The sequence below is a fragment of the Hyperolius riggenbachi genome, chromosome 3 (genome assembly GCF_040937935.1).
Source record: "Hyperolius riggenbachi isolate aHypRig1 chromosome 3, aHypRig1.pri, whole genome shotgun sequence".
NCBI lineage: Eukaryota > Metazoa > Chordata > Amphibia > Anura > Hyperoliidae > Hyperolius > Hyperolius riggenbachi.
The window spans coordinates 11525598-11545000 of NC_090648.1; the positions used below are offsets into that span (position 1 = coordinate 11525598).

The 19403-nt window shown below is 49.0% G+C and overlaps 1 protein-coding gene across 1 annotated transcript in view; it reads left to right on the forward strand.

The window, feature by feature from the left end:
- ZMYND15 (zinc finger MYND-type containing 15) overlaps window positions 1-19403 on the forward strand; it is a 102358-nt gene that overhangs the window by 27404 nt on the left and 55551 nt on the right. The window contains exons 5-8 of the mRNA XM_068272012.1: window positions 631-791; window positions 1405-1539; window positions 2921-3004; window positions 12694-12810. Coding sequence (XP_068128113.1) covers window positions 631-791; window positions 1405-1539; window positions 2921-3004; window positions 12694-12810 — 497 coding nt within the window. The remainder of the gene's footprint in view (window positions 1-630; window positions 792-1404; window positions 1540-2920; window positions 3005-12693; window positions 12811-19403) is intronic.

The following is a 19403-nucleotide window of genomic DNA, read 5'->3' on the forward strand; positions in this document are numbered from 1 at the left end:
CTATACTGGGGGATTATCTAGCTACCTATACTGGGGGAGGGGTAATCTATCTACCTATACTGGGGGATTATCTAGCTACCTATACTGGGGGAGGGGTAATCTAGCTACCTATACTGGGGGATTATCTAGCTACCTATACTGGGGGAGGGGTAATCTATCTACCTATACTGGGGGATTATCTAGCTACCTATAGAGGTAGGAGAGACAACCCCAGCGGTGCCCTAGTTGGCTGCTGACGTCCAGACTCTATAACGAGCACTGTAATTACAGCGCAGGAGATTTGGGCGCAGCCGGCGCCACCATAGGCCGTAATAGGAATTACAGCTATAGCGGCACTCAGTGAGTAACTTCAGCACCCTCAGAAGACGGAGCTGAAGTTACTTTTAAAACACTGTAATTTGGCCGCCAGCAATTGCTGGAAATGGAATGACATCATTCCTTACTATCCACATGGACCTGGAGGGGGAATAGTAATTACCGCTGCCGGGACTTGTGCAGCAGCAGGGTGAGCCATATACCGGCTGTGTCCTGCGCCCAAGTCTACCGCCGCCGATTTCATATGTATGCCTCTATAAACCCCTGGAGGGTGTATGGCTGGCTGCCCCTCTCAGTGTGTCTCTCTCTATGCAGTGACAAGTGTGACGCCGTCCTGTACTGCTCCGACACCTGTAAGATCCAGGACTGGAGGAGGGACCCGCGGGACATCAGCCACGCCCACTGGTGTGACCGGATGAAGAACTACATGCAGGGGGAGGCGGAGCTAGCACAGCTGCCATTTTATTTCAGCAGAGGTGGGACCAGCATTCAGCTCCATCATTCATCACCATACATCATCATCATCATCCTTCGTCTTCATTATTCATGTTACTATTTCATCATTCATCTCCACCCTTTATCCTCATCCCTGATCTCCAGCCTCCATCCGTCATCTTCATCCTTCAATTCTCAGCATCATCCCTCATCTCCAGCTTCCATCATTCATCTCCACCCTTTATCCTCATCCCTGATCTCCAGCCTTCATCCGTCATCTTCATCCTTCAATTCTCAATATCATCCCTCATCTCCAGCTTCCATCATTCATCTCCACCCTTTATCCTCATCCCTGATCTCCAGCCTTCATCCGTCATCTTCATCCTTCAATTCTCAATATCATCCCTCATCTCCAGCTTCCATCATTCATCTCCACCCTTTATCCTCATCCCTGATCTCCAGCCCTCATCCGTCATCTTCATCCTTCAGTTCTCAACACCATCCCTCATCATCCCTCATCTCCAGCTTCCATCATTCATCTCAAGCCTACATTAGTCATCATTATCTCCATCCTCTATCATTATCATTCTTCCTCATTCATTATCCATCAATCATCATTTGTCCTCATTCATCATTGATAATTGCTCCCCACAGAGGTGACTAGCCGGACGTTTGACAAGGAGTGGTTCCTGAGTTCCCGGAAGCTGACTGGAGGTTGTTGGTCGTCAGAGAGCATCCATCACTTCACCAGCTTATTTAAGATTCAAAAACTAGACACAACCCTTGAAGGTAGGTGCCACTCCACTGAGGAACCACAATGCAGCGTGACTCCACCGAGGAACCACAATGCAGCGTGACTCCACCGAGGAACCACAATGCAGCGTGACTCCACCGAGGATTCACAATGCAGCGTGACTCCACCGAGGAACCACAATGCAGCGTGACTCCACCGAGGAACCACAATGCAGCGTGACTCCACCGAGGATCCACAATGCAGCGTGACTCCACCGAGGAACCACAATGCAGCGTGACTCCACCGAGGAACCACAATGCAGCGTGACTCCACCGAGGAACCACAATGCAGCGTGACTCCACCGAGGAACCACAATGCAGCGTGACTCCACCGAGGAACCACAATGCAGCGTGACTCCACCGAGGAACCACAATGCAGCGTGACTCCACCGAGGAACCACAATGCAGCGTGACTCCACTGAGGAACCACAATGCAGCGTGACTCCACCGAGGAACCACAATGCAGCGTGACTCCACCGAGGAACCACAATGCAGCGTGACTCCACCGAGGAACCACAATGCAGCGTGACTCCACCGAGGAACCACAATGCAGCGTGACTCCACCGAGGAACCACAATGCAGCGTGACTCCACAGAGGAACCACAAAGCAGCGTGACTCCACTGAGGAACCACAATCCAGCGTGACTCCACCGAGGAACCACAAAGCAGCGTGACTCCACCGAGGAACCACAATGCAGCGTGACTCCACCGAGGAACCACAATGCAGCGTGACTCCACCGAGGAACCACAATGCAGCGTGACTCCACCGAGGAACCACAATGCAAAACAAACAAAACAAACACAGAACATTTATATCACACTTTTCTCCTGGCAGACTCAAAGCGCCAGAGCTGCAGCCACTAGGACGCGCTCTATAGGCAGCAGCAGTGTTAGGGAGTCTTGCCCAAGGTCTCCTACTGAATAGGTGCTGGCTTACTGAACAGGCAGAGCCGAGATTCGAACCCAGGTCTCCTGTGTCAGAGGCAGAGCCCTTAACCATTACACTATCCAGCCACCACATGCAGCGTGACTCCACCGAGGAACCACAATGCAGTGTGACTCCACCGAGGAACCACAATGCAGCGTGACTCCACCGAGGAACCACAATGCAGCGTGACTCCACCGAGGAACCACAATGCAGCGTGACTCCACCGAGGAAGCACAATGCAGCGTGACTCCACCGAGGAAGCACAATGCAGCGTGACTCCACCGAGGAAGCACAATGCAGCGTGACTCCACCGAGGAAGCACAATGCAGCGTGACTCCACCGAGGAAGCACAATGCAGCGTGACTCCACCGAGGAACCACAATGCAGCGTGACTCCACCGAGGAACCACAATGCAGCGTGACAATCACTAATTCCTGTTTCACTTTCCAGGGGGCTCAGAATACTTTGAGCCAATGTCGAACGTGGAGCCCTTCCTCAAGCAGCAGCCCAAGGAAAGACTCCGGAGTCCAGTTGGTAAGACGTACTGCTTGTTACTGGAGATACAAGGCTCACCAGTGTTGGGTAGATCATGGTTTATGGACTTTCCTATCCTCTGGGACACCTGCTAGTAGTTGTAGCTATGTGTCATCCTAGAGCATACATGTCAAACTCCGGCCAATGGGCCAAAACTGGCCCTCTGAGCCATCAGATTTGGCCCTCAAGTGGTTTCCCCACTTTGCATTATGTTTGGCCCACACTGGACCACCAGAGAAGCTATAGTGGAGGGTAAGCCCCAGATCCCCAGGAAAGCCATATGGGGAGGGGCACAGCACTAGACACCAGGGAACCATATAAGAGAGGGAAGGGGCCACTAGACACCAGGGAACTGTGTAGGGGAAGGAGGAGGGTCATGAGACACCAGGGAACTGTATAGGGGAAGGAGGAGGGTCATGAGACACCAGGGAACTGTATAGGGGAAGGAGGAGGGTCATGAGACACCAGGGAACTGTATAGGGGAAGTAGGAGGGTCATGAGACACCAGGGAACTGTATAGGGGAAGGAGGAGGGTCATGAGACACCAGGGAACTGTATAGGGGAAGTAGGACCATTAAACATCAGGAAATTGTATAGATTAGGGAGGGAGGACCACTAAACATCAGGGAACTGTATAGGGGTAAGAGAAGGCATTAGACACCAGGGAACTTTATAAGGGAGAGAGGTGGTCACTAGACACTGAGGTTGGCCTGCGACTTGGTATCAGAGCTCAATTTCAGCCCACTTTGTATTTGGAGTTTGACACCCCTGTCCTAGTGGCACAATTCACTGTGTAGTTGTCTTTTACAACAGTTGAGTTTGTCATCATCTTGTCACAAACCAGATCCTGCTCAGCATGGAACCCCCCCCCCCCCCCCCCCCGTGTCTGGCGCACCTTGACTAATGTTCTCCACCTCTGTGACTTGGACCTCCTCCAAACCTGTCCTGCTGTCCACGAACTAATGAGAGCAATAGATATCAGAAAAAAAGGGATTGTTGCGTGCACCTTCCGTCCAGTGAATGATTTTATTATCATCAACAGCGACAGCTGATGCTTGAGGATACAGACATCCAAAAACACTGTATGTGTAGCAAAACAGTTCAACCTGATATAATAGAGTGGAACGCGTGACCAAGCGTCAGACAGACGCGAAACGGCCGTCGCCCCACCTTTCAGTGCCTGCACCCACCTCCCGTACCACTGAACCTGCACCGAAGATATGTAAGAATTGGTTTATATCAGGTTGAACTGTTTTGCTACACATACAGTGTTTTTGGATGTCTGTATCCTCAAGCATCAGCTGTCGCTGTTGATGATAATAAAATCATTCACTGGACGGAAGGTGCACGCAACAATCCCTTTTTTTCTGATATCTATTGCCATATGGTTGTCTTTTCCTCATTTAAGCGGAGCACACGTCTCAGCGACAGAGTCAAACAGACTCCATATCGGCGCAGGCCAGTGTGTTTCAAATTGTTTTTGTGCTGTGTTGACACGCTTACACTCACGCTGTAAGTAAGGGAGTGCCACACTTCATCTTTTCCTTTCCCTGAACTAATGAGAGCTCCATTATTGCCTACCATGGGCGTAGTAATAGGGGTTGCAGAGGTAGCGACTGCATCGGGGCCAGAAGGGCCCTTAAGGGCCCTCTCTCAACTACAGTATTAGCTCTCTTTTGGTCCTGTGCTAGTAATAATCACTTCTATAGATACTTTGAATAGTGGTAAGCATTAAAGGGGCTCTATGGGGAAAAACTGTAAAATGTAAAATATGTGCAAACATATACAAATAAGAAGTACATTTTTTCCAGAGTAAAATGAGCCATAAATTACTCAGAAGTAGTGTTGGGCGAACATCTAGATGTTCGGGTTCGGGCCGAACAGGCCGAACATGGCCGCGATGTTCGGGTGTTCGACCCGAACTCCGAACATAATGGAAGTCAATGGGGACCCGAACTTTTGTGGTTTGTAAAGCCTCCTTACATGCTACATACCCCAAATCTACAGGGTATGTGCACCTTGGGAGTGGGTACAAGAGGAAAAAAAAATTTAGCAAAAAGAGCTTATAGTTTTTGAGAAAATCGATTTTAAAGTTTCAAAGGGAAAACTCTTTTAAATGCGGGAAATGTCTGTTTTCTTTGCACAGGTAACATGCTTTTTGTCGGCATGCAGTCATAAATGTAATACATATAAGAGGTTCCAGGAAAAGGGACCGGTAATGCTAACCCAGCAGCAGCACACGTGATGGAACAGGAGGAGGGTGGCGCAGGAGGAGAAGGCCACGCTTTGAGACACAACAACCCAGGCCTTGCATGAGGACAAGAAGCGTGCGGATAGCATGCTTTGTACCACCATGCAGTCATAAATGTAATAAAGATAAGTGGTTCAATAAACAGGGACCACGCGGCAACGCTAACCCAGCAGCAGCACACGTGATGGAACAGGAGGAGGCGCAGGAGGAGAAGGCCACGCTTTGTGAGACACAACAACCCAGGCCTTGCATGAGGACAAAAAGCGTGCGGATAGCATGCTTTGTACCGCCATGTAGTCATAAATGTAATAAAGATAAGAGGTTCCATAAACAGGGACCGGCAACGGTAACCCAGCAGCAGCAGCAGCAGCAGCAGCACACGTGATGGAACAGGAGGAGGCGCAGGAGGAGAAGGCCACGCTTTGTGAGACACAACAACCCAGGCCTTGCATGAGGACAAAAAGCGTGCGGATAGCATGCTTTGTACCGCCATGTAGTCATAAATGTAATAAAGATAAGAGGTTCCATAAACAGGGACCGGCAACGGTAACCCAGCAGCAGCAGCAGCAGCAGCAGCACACGTGATGGAACAGGAGGAGGCGCAGGAGGAGAAGGCCACGCTTTGTGAGACACAACAACCCAGGCCTTGCATGAGGACAAAAAGCGTGCGGATAGCATGCTTTGTACCGCCATGTAGTCATAAATGTAATAAAGATAAGAGGTTCCATAAACAGGGACCGGCAACGGTAACCCAGCAGCAGCAGCAGCAGCACACGTGATGGAACAGGAGGAGGCGCAGGAGGAGAAGGCCACGCTTTGTGAGACACAACAACCCAGGCCTTGCATGAGGACAAAAAGCGTGCGGATATAGCAGCAATGCTTTTTGCCGCCATGCAGTCATAAATGTAATACAGATGAGAGGTTCAATAAACAGGGACCGGAAACGCTAAACCATCCCAGATGTTCATCGGTCATGTTACTTGGTTGGGGTCCAGGAGTGTTGCGTAGTCGTTTCCAATCCAGGATTGATTCATTTTAATTTGAGTCAGACGGTCTGCATTTTCTGTGGAGAGGCGGATACGCCGATCTGTGATGATGCCTCCGGCAGCACTGAAACAGCGTTCCGACATAACGCTGGCTGCCGGGCAAGCCAGCACCTCTATTGCGTACATTGCCAGTTCGTGCCAGGTGTCTAGCTTCATGCCCGGTTTCAGGTCCAGCGGTGCCAGCCACAAATCCGTCTGTTCCTTTATTCCCCTCCAAATTTCCTCCCCTGTGTGCTGCTTATCCCCAAGGCAGATCAGCTTCAGCAACGCTTGCTGACGCATGCCAACAGCTGTGCTGCACTGCTTCCACAATCCTACTGCTGCTGGTGCTGGGTTAGCATTTCCGGATGAGGTACAGCTTTGAGATGCGTTGGAGGAGAAGGAGTCAGAGAGGTAGGTGCTGCTGTTGTTATCCAGCTGTTTGCGGCGTGGGCAACACCCGCGCCGTAGCAGGTGAGGAATCGCTGCCAGGCTCCACAAGGTTCACCCAGTGCGCGGTAAGGGAGATGTATCGACCCTGGCCGAACGCACTCGTCCAGGTGTCAGTGGTGAGGTGAACCTTGCAGGCAACGGCATTCTTCAAGCTTCGGGTTATTTAGCTGACCACGTGCTCATGCAACTCAGGCACTGCAGAGCGCGCAAAGTGGTAGCGGCTGGGAACCACGTAACGTGGGATGGCCACTGACATCATGCCCTTGAAGCTGTTTGTCTCCACCACTCGATATGGCAGCATTTTGCAGGCCAGAAGCTTGGCTATGCTGGCTGGCTGTTACTGCCACGGCCCGGGGGTCATTTGCTGGCAATTTCCTCTTGTGCTCAAACATCTCAGAGACAGACAACTCAACCGTAGCGCTGCACACCGAAGGGCTGTTGGTTGTTGTGTTTGATGAACACTGGGAGACCTCAAGAGCACTAGTCCGGAAAGTGACAGTGTCAGCATCGTCTGATGTTTGTGAATGTTGTGAACCACGCAATGGCTGGGCTACTGCTGCTGCTGAGGCGGGTCTGGTGGTGAGTCTGGTGAACCCAAAGGAGGCAGTGTTGCTGGTGGTACCCTGTCCTGCCGCGTTTGCCCACAGAGTGGGATGTTTGGATAGAATGTGGCGGCTCATGCTGGTGGTGGAGAGGTTGTTAATACTTTTCCCCCTGCTCAGGCGGGTCTTGCACACCTTGCAAATCGCCATGGTAACATCCTCAGTGCAGTCTTCAAAGAAAGCCCAGACTTTAACTGGCTGAGGACTCGGACCTCGTGCGTGATGTGCTGGTGCTGCTTAACCCACTGCTGGACGCTTGAGAGGTCATCCAAGTAATTATCTGGTCCTGTTCTTTTGGATCTGTGAGGGTTGTTGTCCTGGACAACATGGGCAGTATTGAGTGGGTTTTCTTGGGTGCTCCCCTGTGGCCTGTACGTGAACCGTCAGGGGAAACACCTCTTCCCTTGCCCCTCCCTCTTTCACCGGATTTCTTCCTCATTTCACTTATCCTTAAAGTACACGCTGACTGGCAGCAGTACAGTGGCAGTACAGAAATGCTATACAGTGGTGGGTGAGCGGTGTACCACTATTGTCAGCAGTGACACAGAGCACAATGCTATACAGTGGCGGGTGAGCGGTGTACTACTGTTCCCAGCAGACACAGAGTGGAAGTAAACACAATGCTATATAGTGTGGCTGAGCCGTGTACACAGAGTGGCATTAAACACAATGCTATATAGTCTGCTATATAGTCACCCCGAACAGGGTGATGTTCTGCAGAACCCGAACAGTGGCAAACACTGTTCGCCCAACACTACTGGGAGGGAACGCAGATTTTAGTACCTAAACACACGATACAACATGTTTTCCGGGGTCGGACTCTGAGGCACATACAGATGGTCCCGATCATCATCCTCATCATACAACTCTTCTCCTGAGTCTGACCCACCCACCACCTCTGCCACCCCAACATCCCCAGACACAGACCCCTCATCGTCCTCAACATTAACTTGGGATGCTGGCCTGAGCCAGACCTCCTCCTCCACATCAGGCCCCATCATCTCCTCAATGGCAGCCCTCATTAATCGCTCTGGCGACGGACTGATGGACACAACGTTCTCCTCCGGGGAGGGCTGCTGCTGACCACTGGCTGCTGGGGTGGATGTTATAGCTTGCGTGGGGCGTTGGCTGTTGCTGTTGTTGGGAGTGCTGCTCACAGCAGAGGTCTCTGGGGAACTCATGTTGAGCTCATATAGTGGTTGACGGTGAGTGGAGTATTACTGATCCCAGCAATATACACACTGACTGGCAGAGTACGCAATGCTATATAGTGTGGCTGAGCGGTGTACACAGAGTGGCAGTAAACACAATGCTATATAGTCTGGCTGAGCGAGCGGTGTACTACTGTTCCCAGCAGAATCAGAGTGGCAGTAAACAATGGTATATAGTCTGGCTGAGCGGTGTACACAGAGTGTCAGTAAACAATGGTATATAGTCTGGCTGAGCGAGCGGTGTACTACTGTTCCCAGCAGAATCAGAGTGGTAGTAAACAATGGTATATAGTCTGGCTGAGCGGTGTACACAGAGTGTCAGTAAACAATGGTATATAGTCTGGCTGAGCGGTGTACACACAATGCTATATAGTCTGCTATATAGTGTCAGTAAACAATGGTATATAGTCTGGCTGAGCGAGCGGTGTACTACTGTTCCCAGCAGAATCAGAGTGGCAGTAAACAATGGTATATAGTCTGGCTGAGCGGTGTACACAGAGTGTCAGTAAACAATGGTATATAGTCTGGCTGAGCGAGCGGTGTACTACTGTTCCCAGCAGAATCAGAGTGGCAGTAAACAATGGTATATAGTCTGGCTGAGCGGTGTACACAGAGTGTCAGTAAACAATGGTATATAGTCTGGCTGAGCGGTGTACACACAATGCTATATAGTCTGCTATATAGTGTCAGTAAACAATGGTATATAGTCTGGCTGAGCGAGCGGTGTACTACTGTTCCCAGCAGAATCAGAGTGGCAGTAAACAATGGTATATAGTCTGGCTGAGCGGTGTACACAGAGTTTCAGTAAACAATGGTATATAGTCTGGCTGAGCGGTGTACACAGAGTGTCAGTAAACAATGGTATATAGTCTGGCTGAGCGGTGTACACAGAGTGGCAGTAAACACAATGCTATATAGTCTGGCTGAGCGAGCGGTGTACTACTGTTCCCAGCAGAATCAGAGTGGCAGTAAACAATGGTATATAGTCTGGCTGAGCGGTGTACACAGAGTGTCAGTAAACAATGGTATATAGTCTGGCTGAGCGGTGTACACAGAGTGTCAGTAAACAATGGTATATAGTCTGGCTGAGCGGTGTACACAGAGTGGCAGTAAACACAATGCTATATACTCTGGCTGAGCGAGCGGTGTACTACTGTTCCCAGCAGACACAGAACAGTAAACAGAATGCTATATAGTGTGGCTGAGCGAGCGGTGTACCACTATTCCCAGCAGACACAGAACAGTAAACAGAATGCTATATAGTGTGGCTGAGCGAGCGGTGTACCACTATTCCCAGCAGACACAGAACAGTAAACAGAATGCTATATAGTGTGGCTGAGCGAGCGGTGTACCACTATTCCCAGCAGACACAGAACAGTGAACAGAATGCTATATAGTGTGGCTGAGCGAGCGGTGTACCACTATTCCCAGCAGACACAGAACAGTGAACAGAATGCTATATAGTGTGGCTGAGCGAGCGGTGTACCACTATTCCCAGCAGACACAGAACAGTGAACAGAATGCTATATAGTGTGGATGAGCGAGCGGTGTACCACTATTCCCAGCAGACACAGAACAGTGAACAGAATGCTATATAGTGTGGCTGAGCGAGCGGTGTACCACTATTCCCAGCAGACACAGAACAGTGAACAGAATGCTATATAGTGTGGCTGAGCGAGCGGTGTACCACTATTCCCAGCAGACACAGAACAGTGAACAGAATGCTATATAGTGTGGCTGAGCGAGCGGTGTACCACTATTCCCAGCAGACACAGAATAGTAAACAGAATGCTATATAGTGTGGCTGAGCGAGCGGTGTACCACTATTCCCAGCAGACACAGAACAGTAAACAGAATGCTATATAGTGTGGCTGAGCGAGCGGTGTACCACTATTCCCAGCAGACACAGAACAGTAAACAGAATGCTATATAGTGTGGCTGAGCGAGCGGTGTACCACTATTCCAAGCAGACACAGAACAGTGAACAGAATGCTATATAGTGTGGCTGAGCGAGCGGTGTACCACTATTCCCAGCAGACACAGAGTGGCAGTAAACAGAATGCTATATAGTGTGGCTGAGCGAGGTACACAGAGTGGCAGTAAACAGAATGCTATATAGTGTGGCTGAGCAAGCGGTGTACTACTATTCCCAGCAGACACAGAGTGGCAGTAAACAGAATGCTATATAGTGTGGCTGAGCGAGGTACACAGAGTGGCAGTAAACAGAATGCTATATAGTGTGGCTGAGCAAGCGGTGTACTACTGTTCCCAGCAGCGACACAATGACTAAGGGGACCCTGGCTAGCCTGGCTGGAGAGAGAACTACCCTGCCTGCCTACCCAAAGCTAAACCCACAGACAAATGGCGGAGATATGACGTGGTTCGGGTATTTATTTACCCGAACCACGTGACCGTTCGGCCAATCAGAGCGCGTTCGGGTCCGAACCACGTGACCCGTTCGGCCAATCACAGCGCTAGCCGAACGTTCGGGGAACGTTCGGCCATGCGCTCTTAGTTCGGCCATGTGGCCGAACGGTTTGGCCGAGCACCGTCAGGTGTTCGGCCGAACTCGAACATCACCCGAACAGGGTGATGTTCTGCAGAACCCGAACAGTGGCGAACACTGTTCGCCCAACACTACTCAGAAGTGACAGATTTTGGACTAGTCCATGTCTTCATGGGGGATTCTCAGGGATTTGTTTATTTTCAAAAGCACTTAGTGAATGGCAGTTGCTCTGTCCAACTGCCAAAAACTGTAGCGAGCAGGGAGGCTGGCCAGCATCATTGTTTCTATCCTTTTTAGGGAGTATTTTTATAAAGAATAAAAGCCATGCTGAGAATCCCCGATAAAGAGATGGACTAGTCCAAAACCTGTCGGTTCTGTCAGATTCCTATTACTTACTGTAAGTGACAGCAACATAGGAGAAAAGTCATTTATGGCTCATTTTACTCTGGAGGAAATGTACTTCTTATTTGTCTATGTTTGCATATATTTTACATTTTACAATTTTTCGCCATAGTGCCCCTTTATTAACAAACTTCCCCATCCCCTTCTTGCACCTCTGACACTGTAGTTGCCATTGGGAGGTTTTGGGGTGCCGTATCAATTGTTCTGTATAGAGTGCTTGGGGCGGGGGCCCCATTGTAAAACTTGCATCAGGGCCCACAGCTCCTTAGCTATGCCACTGTTGCCTACTATGTGGGCCTCACTGGTTCCTCAGCAGCAGTAAGGGCAGAGAGTGACAGCAAGTCAGTGAAGACCTGAGGTTTAGGGCTTCCATGGTTGCTGTGATGTGGCTGCACAATGCAGGCTCAGGAAATGTTGTGGTTCTGTGATGTTGCTTTCTGCAGTCTCAGCATTTTTCATCCTTTTTTTTTTTTTACAGAAAAATTTTGCATTGAAAATTTTGTTGCGTAACAAAATTATCATTTTAACAATATAACAATGTATCTGTACATATATGAGAAAGGGGGAGGGGAGTGGACCAAGGAATGGGAAGGTACTATTGGGGAAAGGGGGGGGGAGCGGAGTGGAAGTGTAGAGCAGATAATAGACCCCATTAGATCACTTAAAAACTTTACCACATCTGACCTTAGATATTGGTTATACAATACAGGTATGAAACCAAATATGTACCATTTTCTCCTAACAACACCTTCCAGTTCTGACAAGATTATGTCAGACCGGTCCCTCCAGAAGCTGAAACTCTTAGAGCCATTTTCCGCTATATCAGTCAGTTATAACTGTAACTGAGGACAACTGATGTGCAAGGTAATGTCCATGGTTCCCTATGGCTGGAGCGATATTTCTGGTTAACGGAGTGCTGACCCTGGAAACTGTTACAGGGTCATCACTATTTTTTAAATGGAGGATGGAGAATTCCATTGATCGCAGCGGACAAACAGGACTCGGGAGAGGGAAAAGAGATTGATGAGTAGAGTACATGGGAGGTAAGTATGACATGTGTGTGTTTCTTTGGACTCTTATTTGTATGAAGGCATATTGAGTGCCCCCCCCCCCCCCCCCCCCATAAGCCTTGCGTCTCAGATACCCACAGTAAACGATAGATAATTGTACTTGGTGGGTATATCAGCTGACCAATCAGAAATGCTGTTGTTGCTGATATTGACTGGCTCTCTCTTCCAGAGACGTGGAAGGAGTATTATGCATGGAGGGGGATAAGTCTAAACAACTCTATAGCCGCCCTGCTGACCTATCCCCTGACTGTCTACCATATCATCTCCAAGATGGTACCGCAGCACTGTAAGTGACTTCTCCACTTCCACCTCCATGCTTCACAGTTGGTATGAGGTTATTTTCCTGCAATGCTTTATTTGGTTAATGCCACACATATCCAGTGTTCAGATAATTCAGTTTGGGACTCATCTGGCCAAAGAACATTATTCCAGAAGCCCTGGTCTTTAGGCTCATAGGCCTGGTGCACACCAGAGGAGTTTTTCTGAGCGTTTTGAGTTAAATCCGCTGCTAATGTTATCCCATGTGTCTGTGCACACTGGAGCAATGAGGTTTTGTAAAAAAATCCCCATAGCATTACATTGGGAAGAGCTTTTGAAACCTCTAAAAGCTCTTCCCAATGTAATGCTATGGGTTTTTTTTTACAAAACCTCATTGCTCCAGTGTGCACAGACACATAGGATAACATTAGCAGCAGATTTAAAAACTCAAAACGCTCAGAAAAACTCCTCTGGTGTGCACCAGGCCTTACACACGCTCAACAAAAGTCTTTTACATGCACAATTATCAAATAACTTGAAGGAGTTGGAAAACTTTTGTCAAGTAAAAGACGTGCAAACGACAAGACGTTATCACTGATAAGAGGCGAGCAACAACTGATAAGACGCAGCTCAAGTCAATCCAACTGTTGGACTGACTGACGAACAACTGAGAGAAGTTGTGTCCAACATGGCAATGTGTACAGAACTAAAGGCTCATACACACATCAGACTATGGTCTTTGGAAAATGAAAGATCACAGACCAATCTTACCATCCTTCATGTAGTATGGGAGCCACACCTACACAGTCTATTCTATGGAGCTGCACTCCCCATCAGACAGAAATCTTACCCCCTTCCATGTAGTATGAGAGTCACACCTACACAGTCTATTCTATGGAGCTGCACTCCCCATCAGACAGAAATCTTACCCCCTTCCATGTAGTATGAGAGTCACACCTACACAGTCTATTCTATGGAGCTGCACTCCCCATCAGACAGAAATCTTACCCCCTTCCATGTAGTATGAGAGCCACACCTACACAGTCTATTCTATGGAGCTGCACTCCCCATCAGACAGAAATCTTACCCCCTTCCATGTAGTATGAGAGCCACACCTACACAGTCTATTCTATGGAGCTGAACTCCCCATCAGACAGAAATCTTACCCCCTTCCATGTAGTATGAGAGCCACACCTACACAGTCTATTCTATGGAGCTGCACTCCCCATCAGACAGAAATCTTACCCCCTTCCATGTAGTATGAGAACCATACTCTACACAGTCTATTCTATGGAGCTGCACTCCCCATCAGACAGAAATCTTACCCCCTTCCATGTAGTATGAGAGCCACACCTATACAGTCTATTCTATGGAGCTGCACTCCCCATCAGACAGAAATCTTACCCCCTTCCATGTAGTATGAGAGCCACACCTACACAGTCTATTCTATGGAGCTGCACTCCCCATCAGACAGAAATCTTACCCCCTTCCATGTAGTATGAGAGCCACACCTACACAGTCTATTCTATGGAGCTGCACTCCCCATCAGACAGAAATCTTACCCCCTTCCATGTAGTATGAGAGCCACACCTACACAGTCTATTCTATGGAGCTGCACTCCCCATCAGACAGAAATCTTACCCCCTTCCATGTAGTATGAGAGCCACACCTACACAGTCTATTCTATGGAGCTGCACTCCCCATCAGACAGAAATCTTACCCCCTTCCATGTAGTATGAGAGCCACACCTACACAGTCTATTCTATGGAGCTGATCTCCCCATCAGACAGAAATCTTACCCCCTTCCATCTAGTATGAGAGCCACACCTACACAGTCTATTCTATGGAGCTGAGCTTCCCATCAGACAGAAATCTTACCCCCTTCCATGTAGTATGAGAGCCACACCTACACAGTCTATTCTATGGAGCTGCACTCCCCATCAGACAGAAATCTTACCCCCTTCCATGTAGTATGGCTCCCCCCTTCCATGTAGTATGAGAGCCACACCTACACAGTCTATTCTATGGAGCTGCACTCCCCATCAGACAGAAATCTTACCCCCTGCCATGTAGTATGAGAGCCATACCTACACAGTCTATTCTATGGAGCTGCACTCCCCATCAGACAGAAATCTTACCCCCTTTCATGTAGTATGAGAGCCACACCTACACAGTCTATTCTATGGAGCTGCACTCCCCATCAGACAGAAATCTTACCCCCTTCCATGTAGTATGAGAGCCACACCTACACAGTCTATTCTATGGCGCTGCACTCCCCATCAGACAGAAATCTTACCCCCTTCCATGTAGTATGAGAGCCACACCTACACAGTCTATTCTATGGAGCTGAACTCCCCATCAGACAGAAATCTTACCACCCTTCATGTAGTATGAGAGCCACACCTACACAGTCTATTCTATGGAGCTGCACTCCCCATCAGACAGAAATCTTACCCCCTTCCATGTAGTATGAGAGCCACACCTACACAGTCTATTCTATGGAGCTGCACTCCCCATCAGACTGAAATCTTACCCCCTTCCATGTAGTATGAGAGCCACACCTACACAGTCTATTCTATGGAGCTGCACTCCCCATCAGACAGAGATCTTACCCCCTTCCATGTAGTATGAGAGCCACACCTACACAGTCTATTTTATGGAGCTGCACTCCCCATCAGACAGAAATCTTACCCCCTTCCATGTAGTATGAGACTGAGAGCCACACCTACACAGTCTATTCTATGGAGCTGCACTCCCCATCAGACAGAAATCTTACCCCCTTCCATGTAGTATGAGAGCCACACCTACACAGTCTATTCTATGGAGCTGAACTCCCCATCAGACAGAAATCTTACCCCCCTTCCATGTAGTATGAGAGCCACACCTACACAGTCTATTCTATGGAGCTGCACTCCCCATCAGACAGAAATCTTACCACCCTTCATGTAGTATGAGAGCCACACCTACACAGTCTATTCTATGGAGCTGCACTCCCCATCAGACAGAAATCTTACCCCCTTCCATGTAGTATGAGAGCCATACCTACACAGTCTATTCTATGGAGCTGCACTCCCCATCAGACAGGAATCTTACCCCCTTCCATGTAGTATGAGAGCCACACCTACACAGTCTATTCTATGGAGCTGAACTCCCCATCAGACAGGAATCTTACCCCCTTCCATGTAGTATGAGAGCCATACCTACACAGTCTATTCTATGGAGCTGCACTCCCCATCAGACAGAAATCTTTGCAAGATGCTGCACACAAAGATGCTGTACACATGCAACAGATCAGTATCTGCAAAAGATCAGTTCCTGCCAAAGATCCGTTCCTGCAAATTGCAATGATAGTCTATGAGATCTGCAGATCATCATACACACATGATTTAACTGACATAGATCTGCAGATTAAGCAATCATCCGCAGATCTGAAAAACCATCCTGGTGGATCTGATCTGCAGATGAATGTCAGTTAAATCATGTGTGTATGATGATCTGCAGATCTCATAGACTATCATTGCAATTTGCAGGAACGGATCTTTGGCAGGAACTGATCTTTTGCAGATACTGATCTGTTGCATGTGTACAGCATCTTTGTGTGCAGCATCTTGCAAAGATTTCTGTCTGATGGGGAGTGCAGCTCCATAGAATAGACTGTGTAGGTGTGGCTCTCATACTGCATGGAAGGGGGTAAGATTTCTGTCTGATGGGGAGTGCAGCTCCATAGAATAGACTGTGAAGGTGTGGCTCTCATACTACATGGAAGGGGGTAAGATTTCTGTCTGGTGGGGAGTTCAGCTCCATAGAAAAGGCTGTGTAGAGTATGGCTCTCATACTACATGAAGGGTGGTAAGATTGGTCTGTGATCTTTCGTTTTCAAAAGACTATGGTCTGATATGTGTATGTGGCCTAAGTCTGCTATGACTTTTCAATGACTTCCATTACCAACTAGAACATATTAGCCGTTCACCAGTTGAGTAACAATATGTAAATTTGTTGTTGTCCATCACGTTGTTCTGTGCGTATGATAGTTGTTTGCGCTCCAAGATGTATCTTTCCAACTTTTGTAATCGTAGTTGTTTGTAAAGTTGTTTATAGTAAAAGTCTTTTGTTGAGCGTGTGTAGGTGGCTTTTGTCTATGTTCTCTCTGGCCTTGAGGTTTCTCGATAGCTGTGTGCTCATATCCGACCTTGATTGGTCAATCCTACCACCTCCATGTAGTATGAGGGTTTACCTACACAATCTGTTCAAAGTATTCACAATCTCTCAGCCCTCATACTACGTGGAGGTGGTGAGATTGTCCAATCAAGACTGGATGTGTGTGCTTACCTTGGGAGAGAATAGTTTCCCTCCTTGCACACCTCTCGTGCAGGGTAAAGTTGTGCAATCTCTCTCTGGTTTGCACTTTCCCATCACCAGTAGCAGGAGCCTCCTGGGGGTCTTGTGGTGACATTTTAGAGTTTTTACAGACTTCCTTGAGGTCCCTTTCACACTGGCGTCAAACTGACACACTGCTACTACACTCCAATGAAGACCTTTGGGGGAAATCACATTACCTGTGTCGCGGCGCAGTGCGCCAGCCGTCCTCAGTCTGACCTCCAAAACTATGTTACCGCTCTGTGTCGGACCGGAAGTCATGTAAGTCTACGGTGCCGTGTGTAGGTGTAAACACCCGCTGCAGGTTTTACGCGTCACAAATGCGTTGATGCATATTTTTTGCAATACACGTCCGCACACGTGATCGCTTGGCTGGCAGGAAGTGAGGTCACTTCCTTTTTGTCAGGATGCCACATAGGGAATACCGCTTAGTAACGCGGTATTCCCTGAAGGCCTATTTCTGGCGGTGCGGTGAGGCTGCCGATCCGCACCGCCAATATGCAGTGTGACACCAGCCATAGCATCCTGCAGGCTGGTCTCAGGGGGGGACTTGTTTGGAAGGCCGGAGCTGGGCGCGTCGGCAGTTGTAGAGTATTTTTTGGACATGGGAATAACTGATTACAAATTCTTTTAAAGTGTACCTGAGTCAAGAAGCGGCTCAGGTTCCATACTTACCTCGGGCTTCCTTCAGCCCCGTTGAGGCCGCTCGTCCCTCGCCCTCCCTCGGTGGCTCCTGTCACTTGCAATTTAGCCGGAAAACCTGGCCGAGTGGTGCTTCTCATGTGCAGCCCGGCTCCCGCTCCCCGGTCTCCCTCCTGCAGCTGGGAACGTACTGCGCTCGCTCTCAGGGTTGGGAGCGCACCTGGCCGAGAGGTGCTTCTCATGTGCAGCCCGGCTCCCGCTCCCCGGTCTCACTCCTGCGGCTGGGAACGTACTGCGCTCGCTCTCAGGGTTGGGAGCGCGCCTGGACAGGCCGCACATGTGAAGCACAACTCGGTCAGGCTTTCCGGCTGAATTGCAAGTGACAGGAGTCATCCAGGGAGACAGCGAGGGATAAGCAGCCTCAACGGGGCTTAAAGTGAACCTGAGGTGAGAGTTCTATGGAGGTTGCCATATTTATTTCCTTTTAAGCAATACCAGTTAACTGGCAGTCCTGCTGATCCTCTGATTCTAACACTTTTAGCCACAACTCCTGAACAAGCATGCAGATCAGGTGCTCTGACTGAAGTCAGACTGGATTATCTGCGTGCTTGTTTCTGAAGTGTGATTCAGACACTACTGCAGCCAAATAGATCAGCAGGGCGGCCAGGCTACTGGTATTGTTTAAAAGGAAACAAATATGGCAGCCGCCATATCCCTCTCACCTCAGGTTCACTTTAAGGAAGCCCCAGGTAAGTATGGAACCTGAGATGCTTCTCATCTGAGGTACACTTTAAATGTCTTACCTGAGAAATAAACTGCTACCTTCTTCTTTGTGAAACTTCAGACATCTGTTCTGATATCACCATGGTGTTCAGTCTGATATTCGCACCGCGGTCTGGCGTGGAATACGTCTTCTATACTCCGCACCGCGGTCTGGCGTGGAACACGTCTTCTATACTCCGCACCGCGGTCTGGCGTGGAATATGTCTTCTAATCTCTGCACCGCGGTCTGACGTGGAATACTGCTTCTAATCTCTGCACAGCGGTCTGGCGTGGAATAAGTCTTCTATACTCCGCACCGCGGTCTGGCGTGGAATACGTCTTCTATACTCCGCACCGCGGTCTGGCGTGGAATATGTCTTCTAATCTCTGCACTGCTGTCTGGCGTGGAATATGTCTTCTAATCTCCGCACCGCGGTCTGACGTGGAATACTGCTTCTAATCTCTGCACAGCGGTCTGACGTGGAATACGTCTTCTATACTCCGCACCACGGTCTGACGTGGAATACGTCAGCTAATCTCTTTACAGCGGTCTGGCGTAGAATACGTCTTCTAATCTCCGCACCGCGGTCTGGCATGGAATACGTCAGCTAATCTCTTTACAGCGGTCTGGCGTAGAATACGTCTTCTAATCTCCGCACCGCGGTCTGGCATGGAATACGTCAGCTAATCTCTTTACAGCGGTCTGACGTGGAATACGTCTTCTATACTCCGCACCACGGTCTGGCGTGGAATACTGCTTCTAATCTCTGCACAGCGGTTTGACGTGGAATACTTCTTCTAATCTCCGCACCGCGGTCTGGCGTGGAATACGTCTTCTAA